At 48.2% G+C, this 18,103-nt stretch overlaps 2 protein-coding genes across 2 annotated transcripts in view; both read left to right on the top strand.

Moving 5' to 3' along the window:
- Positions 1-46: 46 nt before the first annotated feature.
- Positions 47-8,945, top strand: WDR77 (WD repeat domain 77). Its single transcript, XM_077780178.1, has 10 exons — positions 47-258; positions 512-697; positions 1,692-1,833; positions 2,114-2,163; positions 5,216-5,286; positions 5,421-5,475; positions 5,885-5,956; positions 6,498-6,606; positions 7,144-7,212; positions 7,819-8,945. The coding sequence occupies exons 1-10, from the start codon at positions 144-146 to the stop codon at positions 7,976-7,978; spliced, it is 1,029 nt and encodes a 342-aa protein (XP_077636304.1). The 5' UTR covers positions 47-143; the 3' UTR covers positions 7,979-8,945.
- Positions 8,946-13,613: 4,668 nt separating this feature from the next.
- OVGP1 (oviductal glycoprotein 1) overlaps positions 13,614-18,103 on the top strand; it is a 12,720-nt gene continuing 8,230 nt past the window's right edge. The window contains exons 1-6 of the mRNA XM_077780153.1: positions 13,614-13,638; positions 14,240-14,269; positions 14,678-14,882; positions 16,090-16,146; positions 16,318-16,486; positions 17,884-18,008. Of these exons, the coding sequence (XP_077636279.1) occupies positions 13,614-13,638; positions 14,240-14,269; positions 14,678-14,882; positions 16,090-16,146; positions 16,318-16,486; positions 17,884-18,008 (611 nt within the window). The remainder of the gene's footprint in view (positions 13,639-14,239; positions 14,270-14,677; positions 14,883-16,089; positions 16,147-16,317; positions 16,487-17,883; positions 18,009-18,103) is intronic.

Genomic DNA, 18,103 nt, shown 5'->3' with positions numbered 1-18,103 from the left:
GTAGAAGCAATTCTCGCGAGATGTAGCGCGGCAGCAGCTTGTGGAAAGGGGCGGAGGCCCAGTGGGGCACCACGTGGGGACTGCCTGAGCTGAGTCTCGGCGGGCGTCCAGTTTGGGTCTAGGTTGGAGTTGGAACCGTGGAGATGCGGAAGGAAACCCCGCCCCCACTAGTGCCCCCGGCGGCTCGCGAGTGGAACCTTCCCCCTAATGCGCCCGCTTGTATGGAACGACAGTTGGAGGCTGCGCGGTATCGTTCTGGTGAGCCAAGATCCCGGGCCTGGGTGCTCCTTCATCCTGCCCGGGATGCCCTTTACCAGGACTGGCCCTTTCAGCACTCCTCTCCGCCCTGCATGCCTTTCTGACCCCTGCCTCGCATCGCCTAGTTCAGTCCCCAACCTTACCCCGCGTTCCTGAGCTCAGACTCAGACCCGGCCCGCTTGCTGTTCAGTGTGGTCACCATGGAGACGAGCCCTTCCACTCCTCTGGCTCTGACAGCTTGTACTTCCCTTAGATGGGGCGCTCCTGCTCGGGGCCTCCAGCCTGAGTGGCCGCTGCTGGGCTGGCTCTCTCTGGCTGTTCAAGGACCCTTGTGCCGCCCCCAACGAAGGCTTCTGTTCCGCTGGAGTACAGACGGAGGCCGGAGTGGCTGACCTCACTTGGGTTGGGGACAGAGGCATCCTAGTGGCTTCCGATTCAGGTGAGTCACTTTATCTCGACCCCACAGGTGGAATGGATGATGAGATACAGGTTGGGCTGGGCTCAATCTTTAATGTCCCATAATCAGTGCTTAGGGCAGCTTGAGGGTATTGGCCCGAAGGAGAGCTCCTGTGTAATGGGAAAATACCTTTTGGAGATTCTAAATTGCATGGGGGGAATTTCTCACAAAATTAAGAAATGGATAAGAACCGTTTAATGTTTACAGTAACCGCCCCAGCATCTTTCCTCAACCGAGATAATCTTGATCTTAAAGAGGATGCATAAGTCAATTTGTATTGTCTCTTTCTATTTCTAACCATTTTGTTTTAAATGTCATCATTTTGCTTTCTTTGTTCTGAAAATCAGATTCAGCAATGGAGTCTTTGACATAAAAAAAAAAATCAGTGTTTGGGTGTTGGAAGGCATGCATAGAAGTGGAACATTAAAAACAGCCTCTCTGACAATTGAGCGCGACCACTACACATTCAAGACAAGTTTTGGGGTGTTTTCTGTGCTTAATCTGTCCCTGTGCAAGACGTTCAGTTATTCAGCATATTTTTTAAAGATGCTGTGAGACATTTATTCAAGTTGTTCAACAAATGCCAATGTCCAGGCAATTGGGAAGCTTTAACCACACTGGGCTCTGCTACACAGATTGTAGAGGCTTTATCCCTGTCTCCTGGGACTTATTTTTCAGTGTTTTCTCCCTGGAAGCCAGATAATGGATTTTGCCAGTCGTTTCACCTTTCCTTGTCTTTCTAGAAGCCTTCCCCACCTAATTTTCCGGATTGTTACTAAGAAAACCGTAATGCCATCCATAAAGCCAGATGGCTTGAAAATGAGCTAAATCCTCTAATGATAATGGATTTTGCTTTTATAGCAATAGCTTACTTTGTTAGTTTAGTGACCGTGGATTCACTTGAATCTTAGAAGTGAGTTACTGCTTTGGTGTTGTCCATGCTCATTTCTCTCCACCTTCACCCCATACCTAACAGGTGCTGTTGAATTGTGGGAGCTGGATGAGAATGAGACACTCATTGTCAGCAAGTTCTGCAAGTATGAACATGATGACATCGTGTCTACAGTCAGCGTCCTGAGCTCTGGCACCCAAGCCGTCAGTGGTAGCAAAGACTTCTGGTGGGTCCTTGCGTTTATCACTACTGTATTTTAGACCTTGGCTGGGTGCCTTTACTATCTTTATTGGCCTCATTGAGTAGCATTATGGGCTTATTGTTAGAACCCGGTGATTAATTATGACATATCTATAAGATTTTCTTAGAGATATTGCAGTTCATTGTGAGTAGACCTTAGTAGAAGCCCAGTGAGCAATGACAAGGGACATGTTCTTGTTTGAACCCCTGTTTTTACGTAGATACTGTAGGTCAACATTAAGAATCTGTTTCCTTTTGCTTCTTAGCATCAAGGTTTGGGACCTTGCCCAGCAGATGGTACTGAATTCTTACCGGGGTGAGTACACATTCTTAGCTGTTTTGTTGTTATTCTCCCCTTGGGCTCTTTGACTTTGGATGTTACAGGAAGCAGTTCTTTGCCCTCTGCTGATGGTTTTCTTCCAAAACTATAGTCAGGGCCCAGTATCTATCCCGAGCCTTTTCTGAATTTCCCTGTTTCTAGGAATGGCCCCACCATCTTCTTGGCCATAGGCGACTCCACCTCTCAGTCCTGTTCATCCCTCATACTTCCTTGCTATCAGTGGGTCCTCAGGTTCTTTGGAGTCTTTTTCCCCTTGGTCAGGGATCTTCCTTCCATTTCTTCTTCTTCTTTTTTTTTTTTTTTTTTTTTTTTGTTTATTTTTGAGAGACGGACAGTGTGAGTGAAAGATGGATAGTGAGAGAGGGAAACACAGAATCTGAAGCATGCTGCAGACTTTGAGCTTTCAGCATAGAGCCCAATGTGGGGCTTGAACCCACAGATTATGAGATCATGACCTGTGCTGAAGTCAGACACTTAACCTACTTAGCCACCCAAGAGCCCTTCTTCCTTTCCATTTCTGATGCTCCCTTTTGCTTTCAGGCTTTACCTCGCATAGATGGTGGGACTCAACCTTGTCTCTCCATCTGCAGTCCCTCATCTTTAGTGGTTTCTGTGGCTTGTAGATTAACATCCCATTTTCTTGTCCTGGCGTTCAAACCCTTCTGTCACTCTGCCTTCAAACATACTGCTCTAATTAAACCCAAGCATGTTAGATTCTTGGCCTTCTCCAAGTATAAACCTGAGACTTGGGAACCTTGAGCTTTTAAGTATTCACCTCCATAAAAATTCTGTTCTTCTGGTGAGAACCATCACTTTGTATTAGTGTTACTTTTTCCACTTACTTTCATTAATAGCGGTACCAGCTGGTTTTATTCTAGGAGCCATTCTTCATAAAGATGACATATCTTCACAAAGATAATGCCTAGAGCATTAATGTGTGTGTGGCTAAGAGCTGTAGATGCTGGGTGATAACTTGGCTCACTCAATGGTAAGCGCCTTTCCCTGCCAATTCTAACTTCAGCATGCATGCGCCAAAGCAAAATCACACTCATATACATCCTGGGTCTTCAGGGCCCAAGACTTGTAAATAGTTAAACAATGTTAAAATGCCAGTGCTGGAGTCTGTTACATGTGCCTTTTGTTTCTTTGGCCCATGACGGGTTTTCCTGGTCTGTGCTAACTCCTTCAGTACTTCCTCCGTTCAGCTTTTTTCATTAGTTCTTTGTATTTCTGTCTTACTCCCCACCACTGAATTACAGATCCCCTGAGGGCAGAGGAACTATGTATTCTTTATCTTTTTTTTTAATGTAATTTTTTGTCAAGTTAGCTATCATACAGTGTATACAGCGTGCTCTTGGTTTTGGGGCTAGATCCCCATGATTCATCACTTACGTACAATACCCAGTGCTCATCCCAACAAATGCCCTCCTCAAGGCCCATCACCCATTTTCCACAGTGTGGAGGTTCCTCAAGAAATTAAAAATAGAGGGGCGCCTGGGTGGCTTAGTCGGTTAAGCGTCCGACTTTCACTTAGGTCATGATCTCGCGGTTCGTGTGTTCGAGCCCCGCATCGGGCTCTGTGCTGACTGCCAGCTCAGAGCCTGAGCCTGTTTCAGTCTGTGACTCTCTCTCTGACCCTCCCCTTGCTCACGCTGTGTGTGTCTCTCTCTCTCCTAGAAATAAACATTTAAAAAAAAAAAAGAAATTAAAAATAGAACTACCCTATGTGTTCTTTATTTTTTGTGCTTTTCCATGGTGCTGGTCTCTGAGCTTTGCTTCCACTTGAGCATCCTTTTTCATTATGACTGGCTTTCCATGGATTCTAAGGCAAGGAAAGAACTATGGATGGTGGTTTGATGACTTTCTCCTGCTTGGGGCAGAGCTATATTCAGACCACTTCAGGTAATCTGGTCAAATGCCATCATAGTAGGTGGTTTCCACAGCCTGTAGTTAACACATAGCAGTGATCTTCAAGATTTTTAGCAAGTAGTCCTGGAAATTCTTCAAAAAATTACCCTCTCACACGTTTTTATATTGGCAACTAATTAAGCTTAAATAGTTGCAAAGGAAGTAATTTCTGGTCCTATCATTTATCGTGCACTGGTTTCAAGCATGTTTGTCAGAATTTTCATTTGCAGATTAAGCCCCTTCAATATGCAGAATGTCTACCAAATAACCTAATTGGCTAAAAACCAACCAGCATTGTTAGGCCTGCTGGCCAAGTTAGACTTCACTTCCTATCAGAAAAAAGTCCGACTGCATTTTTAGGTTCAGTTAGACTTGTCAGATGTGTCCTTACCACCAACATCTGCCACATTTTTCAAAATTTTCATAGTTAGGCAGAAAGAGAGATAAGTCCCAGAAGCACCCTGGTGCTTGTGGTTTGTTGCGGTTTGTGGTCGGATGAAACAAGGCCAGCCCCTCCACTGGATTTTACCCAGGTGCTCTTTCTTGTGCTCTCTGGTTCTTAGGGAAAAGCTCCTTCTGTTTTATCCCCTTGGGTTTTGTCCCTGCTGGGCCTTGTGCCACGGTGAGGTCCCGGATGGGGAGACGTGCGTGTGCCTTCTACACCTGGGAAAAGGGGAGTGAGAGCGGAGGTAGGAGAGGGGCACAGGCAGACTATGGCAGCTTCTGGGGTCAATGTCAGGAGAGAGAACATTGGAGAAGTTTACTTCCCTAAAAGTAGCAGTTTCTCCAGAACTCCCTTGAAAGGCTGTGGAGGTGTGTGCGCTACTGCATGACGGTTGCTGTTCTGGGATGTAAGTCCCTTCACTCTTCTTGCTCAGCCCCTAGTTTCTCTTTCTTATCTTTACTAATTCACTTTTTTCCCCAAGCCTTTTTAGGTTCTATACCTCCGTCAACATTGTTTCTTAGGTTTTGTCTAGTCCAAAATCTCTCACAGAATTTGCTAAATTGTGTCCTGAGACAAGGCCCGTTTCTCACACTGCCCTTGGTAGTTTCTGGGCTGCTTGGTAATAATGCCTCCGGCCTCTGCTCCGTCCTACTTCACTTTCTCTCTCCTTCACAGCTCACTCCGGGCAGGTCACCTGTGTCGCGGCCTCTCCCCACAAGGATTCCATGTTCCTTTCATGCAGTGAGGTGAGATACAGCCTCTCCTTCTCTCCCCACTTCCTATCCACACTCAGACCCTCGGGCCACAGTCTAGTGTGGATGCCTGACCAGCGGCTGCTTCGGGGATTGTGAAGCTCTTTTTCTGTTTCTCCTTCTTCTAGGACAACAGAATTTTACTCTGGGATACCCGCTGTCCCAAGCCAGCATCACAGATGAGTGAGTATGAGAGCCAGTGGTGGGAGGGTGGTACTAGGAAACCTCCTGGAAGAGGCTTCCTTGGCTAGAGACAAAGACAGAGTCACCAGGTGCTCCATCATTGGTGACATGGGGGACATAATCTCTGTTTCCCTCTGAGATCCTGTTGATTACATTTCTGGGATGGGTGGACTGAGGGGCCAGGATTGTGACCTTTACACTTCATGCCTGAAACCTGCCTGTGACTCGTGTCCCTCGAGAAAGGGCATAAATGAAGTGATAAGGATCAAAGGCAAAGACTTAGATGTCTTCCCAGGGTTTGGGAAGGTGGATAAAGGTGCTTCTGGGACTTGGAGTGACTTTGCTTGAGAAGCTTCTTCACAGAGCTAGGCTCCGAGTCTTATCTCAGAGCCCTCTTCTCCCTTTGCAGGCTGTACGGCCTCTGGCTACCTTCCTACCTCCCTAGCTTGGCACCGTCAGCAGAGTGAAGTGTTTGTCTTTGGTAAGCCTGCCCCACTGCATTTTTACCCCGGGTGGGGGGGGAGGGGAAGGGACGCTGGCCCTGTACCGTGCAGGCAGCTGCTCACTCAGCCGTGCACTTGGGCAGCTCCTGCATCGAAGCGGCGGTAAGGCAGGGTCATCCAGAGGTGGCTTTCATTCGACTTTGAAAAAAACATGACTACTTTTTTCCTGGTAGATTTGATTCCAGAGTGTGTGCTCCAGCTCCTGCCTTCTGGGCACGGCTGCAAGTCACCGGGGCACACAGCCAGTGGATCGCCACACAGGGTCTTCTGTTGCAGAGTAGGGTCAGTGCTCGCGCTCTCGTGGCAATGAGGCTGCACGTGCGGTGATGTGGTTTGTGGTTGAAACAGTAACTACCCCATTCATTAATTTTCACAACCACTGGAGCTAACGATCCCTACTTTCCGGAAGAAGAAACTGATGCTCAGAGTGGTTCACTTGTGCAAGGTTGAGGACCCAGGTCTGGCCGACTCCGGGGCCCATGCTCTTACCCACTGTGATGGGCTCCCTCTTTCCCCTAGGCGATGAGAGTGGGACCGTGTCCCTTGTGGACACCAAGAGTGCAAGGTGTGTCCTCAGCACGGCTGTGCACTCCCAGTGTGTCACTGGACTGGTGTTCTCGCCACACAGGTATTGTCCTTTGTCCCCGAGGGCCTGGTGGGTATGAATGGGAACTGCACACAGGGCGTGCTCATGTTTGCAAAGCATTAGCGGGTTACGTCGTTCCTTAAAGCAGACAGTGCTCTGAGCATCCAGAACACTTAAAGATCTCTTAAGACCAGAGTCCTTTTTTGGATAGTATGGCCTTGTCTGCACCTGGCTAAAATACGGTCTCGTTCCTGCTCAACACCCAAAGTGATGTGTGCCATGGGCTCGGGGACTGTGTGGTCGGGAAAGCCTGTGTTTCTGGGTTATTGCTGAGGCTGCAGGGAGGGCCTAGATGGGGTGGTCAGTGGTCAGGAGGATTGTCATTCCCAGCTCACTCCACTTCCCTCATCCTTCCCTGGAACTTGTAACGTGGACTTGAGTGGTAGCCAGCCCTTAACCGGAGGTGGGTGTCAGGCCGCTTCCTCCGGGTTACTTTAGGGTGGGGTTGGGGGCAAAGCAGGCAGGGTTTGTCTTGGAACCATGGCTTTACCTCTCATCACCCTCCCCTTGCTCTCCTAGCACTCCCTTCCTGGCCTCTGTCAGTGAAGACTGCTCACTTGCCGTGCTGGACTCAGGCCTTTCCGAGGTGTAAGTGTGAAGTGGGGTCCTGTGACCAGGAATCGGGGAGAAGAGCTGAGGGTGCTGGATCCTTTCTGTCTCCGTTAGAGTGCACAGTCTCCCTCAGGGGGACTGGGTGAAGAGAGCAGGCTGACACCGGCCAGCTCCTTGTCCCGGGGCTGGCTTGCCACTGGCTCTGTCCCTGGGAGAGGAGGGGTGTGGTGGTAGGTGGGGTTTCCAACTCTGGTGCTCCAGGTGTCTCCCAGAAAGGGACAGTCCACCCTTGTCACGTGAAGAACACATACATGAAATGCAGCCTGCTTGGGGGCAGAGGCACCGGACAGCATCCCTGAATTGTACTTCCTTCTCTGCCATGCTTTATTCTCTGATCCAGGCCCATATTACTACCCTTGCTGTAGCCGCCATTTCTTATGTAATGAGGGTGCTGGATTGAAGGACAGATGAAGTCCTCTGGATAATTACACTGCTGTCCTGGTGACAAGGCCACACATCAGTGAAGTTTGTGTCACACGTCCAAAACAGGTGCCCTGGATGTGTTGAGTTCTCTCTCTTCTCCAGGCCTCCTTTGTCCTCTTGTTTCTCACCATGCCCAGACTTTCCTTTTTTCTCTTCTAGGTTTAGAAGCCGAGCCCACAGAGACTTTGTGAGGGATGCTACTTGGTCCCCGCTCAATCACTCCCTCCTTACCACAGTGGGCTGGGACCATCAGGTCATCCACCACATGGTGCCCACGGAGCCTCTCCCAGCCCTTGGACCTAAGAGTGTTGCCGAGTAGATTGGATTTAAGACAGAAAACAAATCCCCCTTGAGTGACCATCCCCTTTGCCCCTGCCCTCTCAGTCTGAGACCACACAGGAGCCTTATACACACTCTGTTGATGCAGTGTTCTGGGCAGTTAATAGGCACTGTCTCAGCCCAGGGAAGGCTGGGCTCTGGGATCCTGTAGTCCTAGGGAAGAAAAACTTTCCTAAAACTGGATATGTAGGTATGTCTCAGTGTGTGTGTAGATGCATAGTTTTTGGTGGGGGGAGGAGGGATTTAAAAAATTCCTTCTGTCTTTCCCAAGTCCTTCCCCCACCAAAAAGAAAAAAAAACAGTTCACAAAAGGGTTTTATGCTTCCTATGTAGCTGTGCATGAGGCATTGGCCATGGCTAGATGAAATGTGGGATGTGGGCATCCCTGGATTTTTGGAAGCAGCTTATATACTACTCACAGAGATAGAAGCAACTTTATTTTTTATAAAACTTAATCCACCTTTCTCATGGGCAATGCTTCTGTCCACAAAACTCCACCAACTCACTTTGAGGAAGAGCCAGGACACCCTTCATAATTTTGCACATTTCCTTGCCGTGAAACTGACTCCAAAAGACGTTTTCTGGCTGAATAAGATATTGGCTGGTGCCTTTGTAATGCGCCCAACCACCACCTCCCACCCCCCACCATGGAGTTGTGTATATGAAAGATGAGTTTTCCTATTGTAGATTCCATGGGGAAAAGTTGGGGGACAGTACAGAGCTTAAAGGCATTTCAGCGAAGTTAAAAACTGACACAGACGTGCAGAGATTGTGTGCCATGTTTCCCACCCCAAAACAGCTTGGGGCCTCACCTCTCCTGCCTCTGGACCCCTTTCTCTGGATATAGGAAATCTGAATGCTGTTTTTGTGGACTCCAAAGATTTTAAATGGCAGCATCAGAGAATTAGAAATACCGGTCGGTGAAATAAAAAGTTTAGGCTTTGCTGGCCTGTCTTTTGAAGCGTGTTCTGTGCAGCTGACACATCTCACTTATGTGAGTCATCAGGGCATTAGTTTTCTAGTCCATTATCTGTATGTGTGCTTCCTTAAAGTTGGAACTTACAATGAATGTTGGGTCACTTTGGGTTGATGAACCGGCTACCACCATAAATCATGGTCAGTTACTGATTATGAAACTCAGTACAATCAATTATGTATTTTAGTGCTTTGCAAGTGTAGCTCAGCTGACATCACATGAAACTGAAGTAGTTTGAAGGAATATGGACAGGTAGAAGTAAAGCCTCCATGCTTTGCCTTTGCCAAGCACAAGCTCTTGTCACAATAACCCCTGAGTAAAAACATTGGAATTTGTAGTCCTGTGATCTACTGGTTTTGGGGTAGGTGGGAAGAAACCCTTCACTATTCTTAACTATAACTTCTTGGAGGGTAATAGGGTGGGCGGGTAGAAACATTTTAAGTTCTTCCCAGAGGTAAAGTTAACAAAGTTGTGATGGCTTAGAGAAAGGAGGGGTGAGTGAGGTGGGCAGGAACTAAATTTGCCTAGCCCTCTTCCTAGTGAACTCAGCAATGGTGGGGAGGAAAGCACTGGAGATGAGAACCAAAGGAAATGTCTGCCTGTATCAAGGTGTTTACAATAACAGAAAAGAAAGAAAACCTAGTTTTTGGAGAACCACATTATCTTATTGTAAAAAAAAGGTTTGGATTCAGATCTATGCCGATGAGAGTAATCACATCTGTTAATGATTGCCACCGAGACCCTTGCAGACCTAATCAAGATCACCATCCCATTGGGTTGCATGTGTATGTTACAGTGAGCAAATAGAACTGTGGTGTTACATGTAGGGTTATTCACGTAGGTCTTGGATGTGGGAAGTTTCAATAGCATGAGCATGGACTTACTGGGGAGTCTGATTCCCAATCAGTCATTTTACTTTGCCTAAAACTACAGGCATTTATGTTGCATTTCATTTCACTGCTTCAGATGTCTAATGCTGGAATAAATCCATTTCCCTGACTTCATTGTTCTTACTCTGAAGCCCATCAGCCTCACTCACTCTATTACACTGCTGATTTCCAGTCCATGGTTAAAGGAAGCCTGCTTCTTGGGTAGTGAGTGCCCAGAGCCAAATGTGAAGGAGGCTCAAGTATGGTTTCAGGTGGCACCAGACATTGCTCTGGTCCCCAGGGTATCTCTCCTGCCTCCAGGACAGCAGGAGGCCAGTTCTTTTATAGCTACATAGGCATTACATGCTGACTCCCCACATTACAGTAGCAAAAATACCCAAATAGCACTACCTTTATCAATTTATTAAAATATTCTGTATTGAACTGCCTCAATTTTTAAACTATATGAAATTAGGGGTTTGGAAATAATACACATTTTCTAATACACATTAGTATTCTTAAAATCCTTAGGCACAACCAAAAATCATCTTTTATTTCGAATATTGGGAAACACTCTATCCGCTTCGTTGTAAAACCTTTTTTTTTCTTTAAGTTAACTCCATGCCACACGCGGGGCTTTAACTCAAAAAGTCACATGCTCTACCACCTGAGCCAGCCAGGCACCCCCATCCCATTCACTTTAAAGATATAAAATAATAAAGATATTTTGGGGTGCCTGGGTGGCTCAGTTGGTAGGGCGACCGACTTCACCTCAGGTCATGATCTCACAGTTCATGGGTTCAAGCCCTGTGTTGGGCTGTGTGCTGACAGCTTGGATCCTGGAACCTGCTTCAGAATCTGTGTCTCCCTCCTCTCTGCCCCTCCCCCACTCATGCTCTGTCCCTCTCTCTCAAAAATAAAAACATTAAAAAAAAATTTTTTTTTAATTAAAGATCTTTCCAGTTTGCACCAATCCAGAGTCAACACTCTGGGCTCTTGGATTCATTCAATTAATTTTCAGGCCATACTTGTCCAGCTTATCCTCATAAGTATCATGAAAGTTTGGCCAAATGCTTTGTTAAAACCGAGGCATTTTGGCTCCAATCTTGCCTTCATCTACTTGCGTATTGTAAAATCTGGGAGGCGGTGCACGGCTGTAGGCATTTCTTTAGTAAGCCAACTTTAGTAAGACATTTGTAAATGTCTTCCCATGAGAACAGGCTAAGCGTAGGGAGGAGTGTTTTCAAGTATCCGGGTGGGTGTGTAAAATAAATAATGGTATTTTTTGACCACAAAAAGCAAGGATTGAGAGCAGAGAGAGCGACATGGCATACTGACTTTCAACAGAACCCTCATTCAGCATTTACTATTCATCATCGGCTATACATACACATGGAGTCATAGCCCACCCTGGCAGGATCATCCCTGAATGAAGCAGAGGTCACTCCCGGGCACCCATTCTGTAATGTTCTCTGCATCTGTAGTCATCCTAAGGCATGGAACGGTTAGGTCAGATCCCATCTTGCCCATAGCAGCAGAATAGGATCCAGAGGACTAACCCAGGTACAGATGAAGACGGTGCAGATTGGCAGGCAGATTTAGCTCTGTCTGGAGACAGCATTAGGAACTAGTGCCTCCTGGAAGGATTCAGGATGGAAGGGCACAAACCTAGTGGGAAATCTCAATGATATGGAATCGGGGACAGGAGGTGGCATGAGGGACGCTCAGAAGTAGAGAGAGGGCAGGCATTCACATGAAGGAGTTCTTAAAAGATAGCCTGCAAAGGCCCCAGGTGCCTGGCAAGACTGAGTCAGGACCCAGGCCCTGGAGAGCAACTGTAGTGCCTACAGTTTACAGAATAAGAAGAAAAATTAATGCAGGGACCCATTAACAAGAATTAGGTGACCTGGGCTAGAGATTGGGAAACAAGTGAGAGTATGGTCATTAGTGTTAGAAACCACACCCAGGGTAACGTAGCCAGTGGTACAAGTTGTTGCCCAACCTAATCCAGTGTTGCCCTCAGGAGGCTTAATTATTTCCTGATTCAGGTTACTATTAGCCCAAGGAATGGAGGGTGGCATTGAACAGGCAGGTGGGACGCAAGTGGCCCCAGTTGATGGTGCAGAGTAAGAGCTGCATCTCAAGTTTATTTGGTGATAAAACTCGTTTCCCCCCCCACTGCAACTATCCAAGATTGATGAAAGAGATTGCATACATCTCCAAGAGAGAGACATACACTCGGGGGTCCGATCAATCTCTTCACTAGACTAGAAGCTCCCCTAGAGCAGAAACTGTCTTGATGACCATTGCATCTAGAGTAGCAGGGCCTGGCACGTGCTCAACAAGTATTTGTTGAGTACTTAAGGCAAGGCAAAATGCATGAACAAGTGGAGACAGTCTCTTGTAGGTGGGGATTCCATCAGGCTTGCCTAGAATTTTACTGAAACATCCTTTTAAACATCCTATAACATTTATTGTTTTTGTTCCATGATATCCAAGCAATCTTCTGATTAAAAAATGGATCCTCCTGGTTTCTTCATACTAGACATGAAGCTAATTTAGCCACTAGCCATTGTATTTCGCCGTGTATTTTATTATATTGACATCTGGTTAAGTACCTCGGTGACATGTGGATGAGGTGAGCAGCGACAGTCTCTGAGAAGACGAGCATCCGATTTCTGGTCCTCCATGATGGAGATTCCGATCCTGAAATATGGGACCTACTCATGATCTGAGATCCTCCATAGCAGGAAAAGGAAACTGATGGATCATGAAAGCATCTGGCTACAGATCTATTTTGTTTATCCTTCATATTGTTATTGTTGTATTTTTAAAATATTGGCTCTCAGGTATCCAGAATTGTATTCCTTAAATTCCTTAGGTTCATAACACATTCTCAGCATTGGCTCCTGTACTGGCTCAAACATGGTTAACCCACACAAGAATTCAGATTTTTGTCTTCTCTTGAGAAACTGAGGGACCTTCCAACGCTGAGTCTATTTCACCATATGGCAACCATTAGGGGTTCCTCAGAATGCTGTCCCTGTTCACACCAATCTTTACTGTCTCCTGACCAAGAGGCTTCATGTTAGTTGGTGGGTATCAGTGGGCTTGGACTGTTATCCTTCTAATGAAGTGTCCACTTTACCCATTTACATGACCTACCTGGCGAGTGTCAGATGTGAGTTGGAGAACCCACTCTGCTGAGCAACTGTCTCGGCATCCTTAGTAACAGCTACCGTTCACTGAGCCCTTTGATTCCTATAAAACCATAGGGGCTGTTTTACGAGTGTGGAAGCTGAAGCCCACAGAGCTAAGTAAGGCGGAGGTTCAAACCTCGCCCTGCCTGGGTCCAAGGCTGGGACTTTTAAACTTTATATCCCACTGCTTTCCCTAACTAATAATCTGCTAACAATGGAATGACTGCCTCCACATAGTGTGTCCTCCTCATACTCAGTCTCTGTGGCAAGAATCCCAGGAACTGGGCTGAACACTGCCCTGCCCTGGCCATGGCCCGTGGCGGACACCCACCGTGTGCCAGTGTGAGACTTAGCTGTTGCTTTGTTGGCTTTGAGGGAGGACGGGGGGTGCTGGGGTCACTGTGACTCGGCAGCCCATTCATCACCGCCCTGGTTGTGTGTGTGTGTGTGTGTGTGTGTGTGTGTGTGTGTGTGTGTGTGTAGCCAGGCTATGTGAGCGCTGTCTGGGGGCTGTGTCCAGGGAAGTTCCTATAAAGCGACTCCAGCCCTTGCAGCTCTCAGACCTTTGAGATGGGGAGACTGTTGCTGTGGGTTGGTGAGTATGGCAGTCCCCGGCCCCTACATGTCGCTCAGTCCAGAAGACAACAGGCTTCCTACGGTTATCGCCTCTCGAGCACCTGAGAAGCAGCCTAGGACTCAGGGACCGGCTGAGGTGGAGGTGGGATGGGACGCGGTGAAGAGACAGAGGGGCCCAGGCAGGAGTCGTCTGAGCAGCGGTTCTCAAATCCAGCTGCCCATTAAATATCTTTATGCCCGATTCCACCTTGGACCAGTGAAATCAGAATCTCCAGGGGAGGAACCAGAGAATCGCTTTTTATACTTGCAGCCGGGGTGAGAACCACTGGCCTATGGCTTTCGCTAGGACTTACTTCTAAGTCGTCGCTGTTCCTATGCGGAGCATGTGTGTATCCACGTGGTGTTCGCTGGGGTTAAATAAAAGCTTTGACAGATTCAGCTCCATTGGCTCAACTTGGAGAAGAGGAAACAAGTGAAGGGAGGGTGTCGCCGTTTGTGCATCTGTATCTGGCTCTCGGGCCGGATGGCCGGTGCACTGGGAGACCGGAGGGTGGGCTGGGGCGTGTCACTCGGGGCGTGCATGTGAATCGGAGTGTGATTCCATCCTCTGTTTCCTGCAGGGCTGTTTCTCGTGCTGAGACACCACGATGGTAAGGAAATGGTGTTCTCCTCTCCGGAGCAGGGGGCTCCTCCAGCTGGGGAGTGCTGTGTTGAGTGTCTCCGGCAGCCCCTCCCTGCCCTGGCCCCTGACACGGTTCATCCATTGCAGTTCAGCAGAAGAGTTTCAGGAACCTGCCACTTGTCACTGTATTGGCAGGGTCCAGACTTGAGGATCCATCCTGATCAGGATTTTATAAGGCATTCTTTTCCCCCATGGGCCTCAGCAGTTGGGTGGAGGGGGTATCAGACCCCAGTATAGCTTTGGGGTGTGTTTGTACGGGGGGACTGGGACGTTATGGTGGCCTGGCCTCTTGGGCTGTGTTCACACTGCTCTGTGGAAGCTGAGCTCCATCCTCTCCCTGGGTCTCTGCCAACTAATGCGTGTTCTCCCTTGCCAGGTGCTGCCCACAAACTGGTGTGTTATTTTGCCGGCTGGGCTCAGAGTCGACCTGGCCCCGCCTCGATCTTGCCCCGTGACCTGGACCCCTTTCTCTGTACCCACCTGATATTTGCCTTTGCCTCAATGAATGACAATCGGATCGTGGCTAAGGGTTTCCAGGATGAGACAATTACCTATCCAGAGTTCAACAGGCTCAAGGAGAGGTGCGTTCAGACTGCATGTGGGGACCGTATTTTTCGATTTTACAGACCGAAGAAAATTACGCCCATTTCTCTTGTAACTCATCAACTCCCTTCTGATTCTTGTGTTCCTAGCCTCCTCTCAAGTGGGGCTCAGGGGCATCCCTGCCCGAGAATTCCCTGGTGAATAAACACCCTGAGCTCATCTTGCCCCCTTGACTCTGTTGCCTCTGCCTAGCAACCCCCAGCTCACCCTTCAATCCAGTGGGGAGGAGTTCATGCACTAATGCTATTAAGATGCTTCAAGGAGGGGCGCCTGGGTGGCTCAGGCAGTTTAGCATCTGAGTTCAGCTCAGGTCATGATCTCATGGTTTGTGGGTTCGAGCCCTGTATCAGGCTCCACACTCACAGCATGGAGCCTGCTTGGGAGTCTCTCTCTCCCTGCTCTTCCCAAACTTGAGCTTTCTCTCTCTCTCAAAATAAATAAGCTTTTAAAAAATGTTTAAAAAATGCACACACACAAAAAAGGGATTCAAGGAGGGCCCGCATATCACAGATGCTTCCCAACTGCTAGTGTTTTTGTTACCATTTGTCATCTGCACTCCCCCCCCTCCCCAGGTAGAGAGCCCCCCAAGGGAAGGGGCAGTGTCTCCTATATGTTTGCAGACCAGCGGTTAGGTGAGTGCCTTGCACAGAACTGGTGCTCAGTGAGTGCTTGTATTCCTGTCCCCAGAACTCTTGGGTTCTCCCCCTGTCCGGGGAGAGGTCTGTCACTGTGCCAATGGTTATAGATGGCCAGGGTAAAAATCCCATGTCACTAGATCACAAGCTCCCTGAGATCAGGGCTTGTCTGTCTGATTCTCTGTTGTATCACAATCAGGCACCTAAAGCAATCAATGGCGTATAATAATTGCTCTGTAAATATTTGCTGGCTAAGAAAACAGTGACGAGAAACATTTTTAGACTTCTTCTTTTCCTCTGCATGAGAGCATCATGAGATGTGGGAGAGCTTGGTGGACTCTGGACAACCTGGGAGGTCGGGTTGTGATGATGCCTGGGCTGAGTGTTCTCCTCTCTTTTCGTTTCTTTTCTTCCGTGTTCTCTGCTCTGCTCATCTCTCTCCTTCCCTCCACCTGGCTTCATCTTTCACTCCCCGCCCCCCTAACTTTCCACTGCTCCCCAAGGGCCCACTGGAGGGACCCAGCTTACCTCCCTCTATCCCACGTCACAGGAACAGGAAGCTGAAAACCCTGCTGTCCATTGGTGGGTGGAACTTTGGCACATCCAGGTGAGACTTTGCCTCCCCTCCCTGTTACTTGAATTCCCCACTCCTGGCTATTTAGCCCCCAGGGCTGGGAGGGGCTTTTAGGAAGGGTTGAGAATTTCAAAGACCTGCCTTTGTCTCTGGGCCCTCTGCAGGGTGCAAACCGAGGGGCTTTGGGGAGGTAGTGGTTCTGAGGAAAACCTTNACTATGCTCTCCACATCAGCCAACCGGGAAAGGTTTATTGATTCCGTTATATCCCTCCTGAGGACACATAACTTTGATGGGCTGGACCTCTTCTTCTTGTACCCTGGAGTAAGAGGCAGTCCCAGGAATGACCGATGGACTTTTCTCCTCTTAATTGAAGTAAGGCCAAGTCTGGCAGCTGCAGAATTCAGAAATGATTCTACTTTGGACATATCTGGGCTCAGGGTGTGGGAGCAGCAGAAGGCCAGGTGGGGACAGGGGCAGGAGAGCGGTAGCAGAATGTTCCCTTACTGCCATTCTAGAGGTGTCGGACCGAAGAGCAAGGGTCCTTGTGGTGGCTCTTTTTCTCTGTCACATCTGGGTCCTGCTCGACACTGCAGCCCTAGTGATGCCTCCGTTGTGCGCTTCCTGGGCTCCCTCAGGCAGCCTGTGCTCCCGACCCGGCCTGGCCACCTCTCTATTAAGTCACTTACCCATTGGCTCAAGGCTGCCTGCCAGAGGCCGGCTCTGACAGGTCCAGGGGTCCCTGAAGGATGGATGGTGTCGGCGAGGGAGGGAGTGAGAGAGCCCCGAAATTCTTTCTGATCACCAGGCAGGCATCTCTGTCCTGTCAGTTTTTGTGTCTTTATTTAAAGGTTCAGCAACAAGATGAAGTCATAGAAAGGAACTTCTTACAATGGGAGGCCTTTCGTGGTATCAATTGCAGAATTATTCCGACCAAGGAAATAACAGAATGTTCTTAGTGAAAAACAGGATAACATATAGGTCAAATTGTATATAGATAAATTAGGAGTATGTTGTCTGGCTCTCAAGAGGATGAATGTTTCTGAATTGGTTTGTTTGTGGAGACTAACATCTCCATTCAGGGGGCCCTGAATGGGTCAGTCTTTTGCCCCTGGGTTATGTTTACTCTTATCTATCCTCATCCCAGCTGCCAGTGTAAGAGAGGGTGTTTGCAGAATGTAGACCTTGAGGAAGGGACTGTTATGTTTCACCAATTAGCAAAGATATATGTGGTAACTATGTTTTGCTCTTAACCCCAAAATAGGCCCTTGGTTTCAGGGCCAGGCTCAATTGTAATTCTTGTGTTCTTAACCCCCTAAGTCTTGGATCTTCAAGGCGCATAGGAAGAGCCTTTTGACAATCGCCCATAGAACTTTCATCTAAAATCTCTCTTGTAAAGGCAGGAATATGCTTTTCCTTATGAGGTATCTGTATTCAGAATATGGGTCTGATATGGAATATTGTGAGGCCTGGTCAATACCAGCAGGCTTATATCCAACATGAGCCAATAGTAGCAGAAGGAGATACCAGTTTTCATTTCTCATGGCAGGAGCTGCAAACATTGCCACTTCCTTGCTGTGATTGCCATCCAGAGAGGCCGGTGCGGCTCCCGGCAGCTGCCTCTCTCATGAGCCTGGGCAGGGGCTGTGTCTGACTCACCTCCATGTCCCTAGAGCCTGGCTCAAGGGGCTCTGTAAATAAAGGTATTCTGGACCATACTTTCTTTCCCTGACTTTTCTGTCTGGGTGCCTGCATCGCCTCTCTCTTGGCAGGAACTCCTGTTTGCCTTCCAGAAGGAGGCGCAGTTTACCAGGCGTCCCAAGCTGCTGCTCTCTGCTGCCGTCTCTGGGGACGAACAGATCATCAGAACAGCTTATGACGTGCGCCTTCTGGGAAAGTGAGTGGGTGCTGCCTGGTGGGACAGGAGGGAATCAGAACCATGGCGCTGCACAGGCACTCTGCCTGTGAGCTCTCCATGAGCGGGCGCTATTT

Source organism: Crocuta crocuta, unplaced genomic scaffold (assembly GCF_008692635.1).
Source record: "Crocuta crocuta isolate KB4526 unplaced genomic scaffold, BGI_CrCroc_1.0 scaffold364, whole genome shotgun sequence".
Classification (NCBI taxonomy): Eukaryota; Metazoa; Chordata; class Mammalia; order Carnivora; family Hyaenidae; genus Crocuta; species Crocuta crocuta.
The sequence above is the reverse complement of the archived record's forward strand: the minus strand, read 5'-3'. Positions and strand labels throughout refer to the sequence as shown.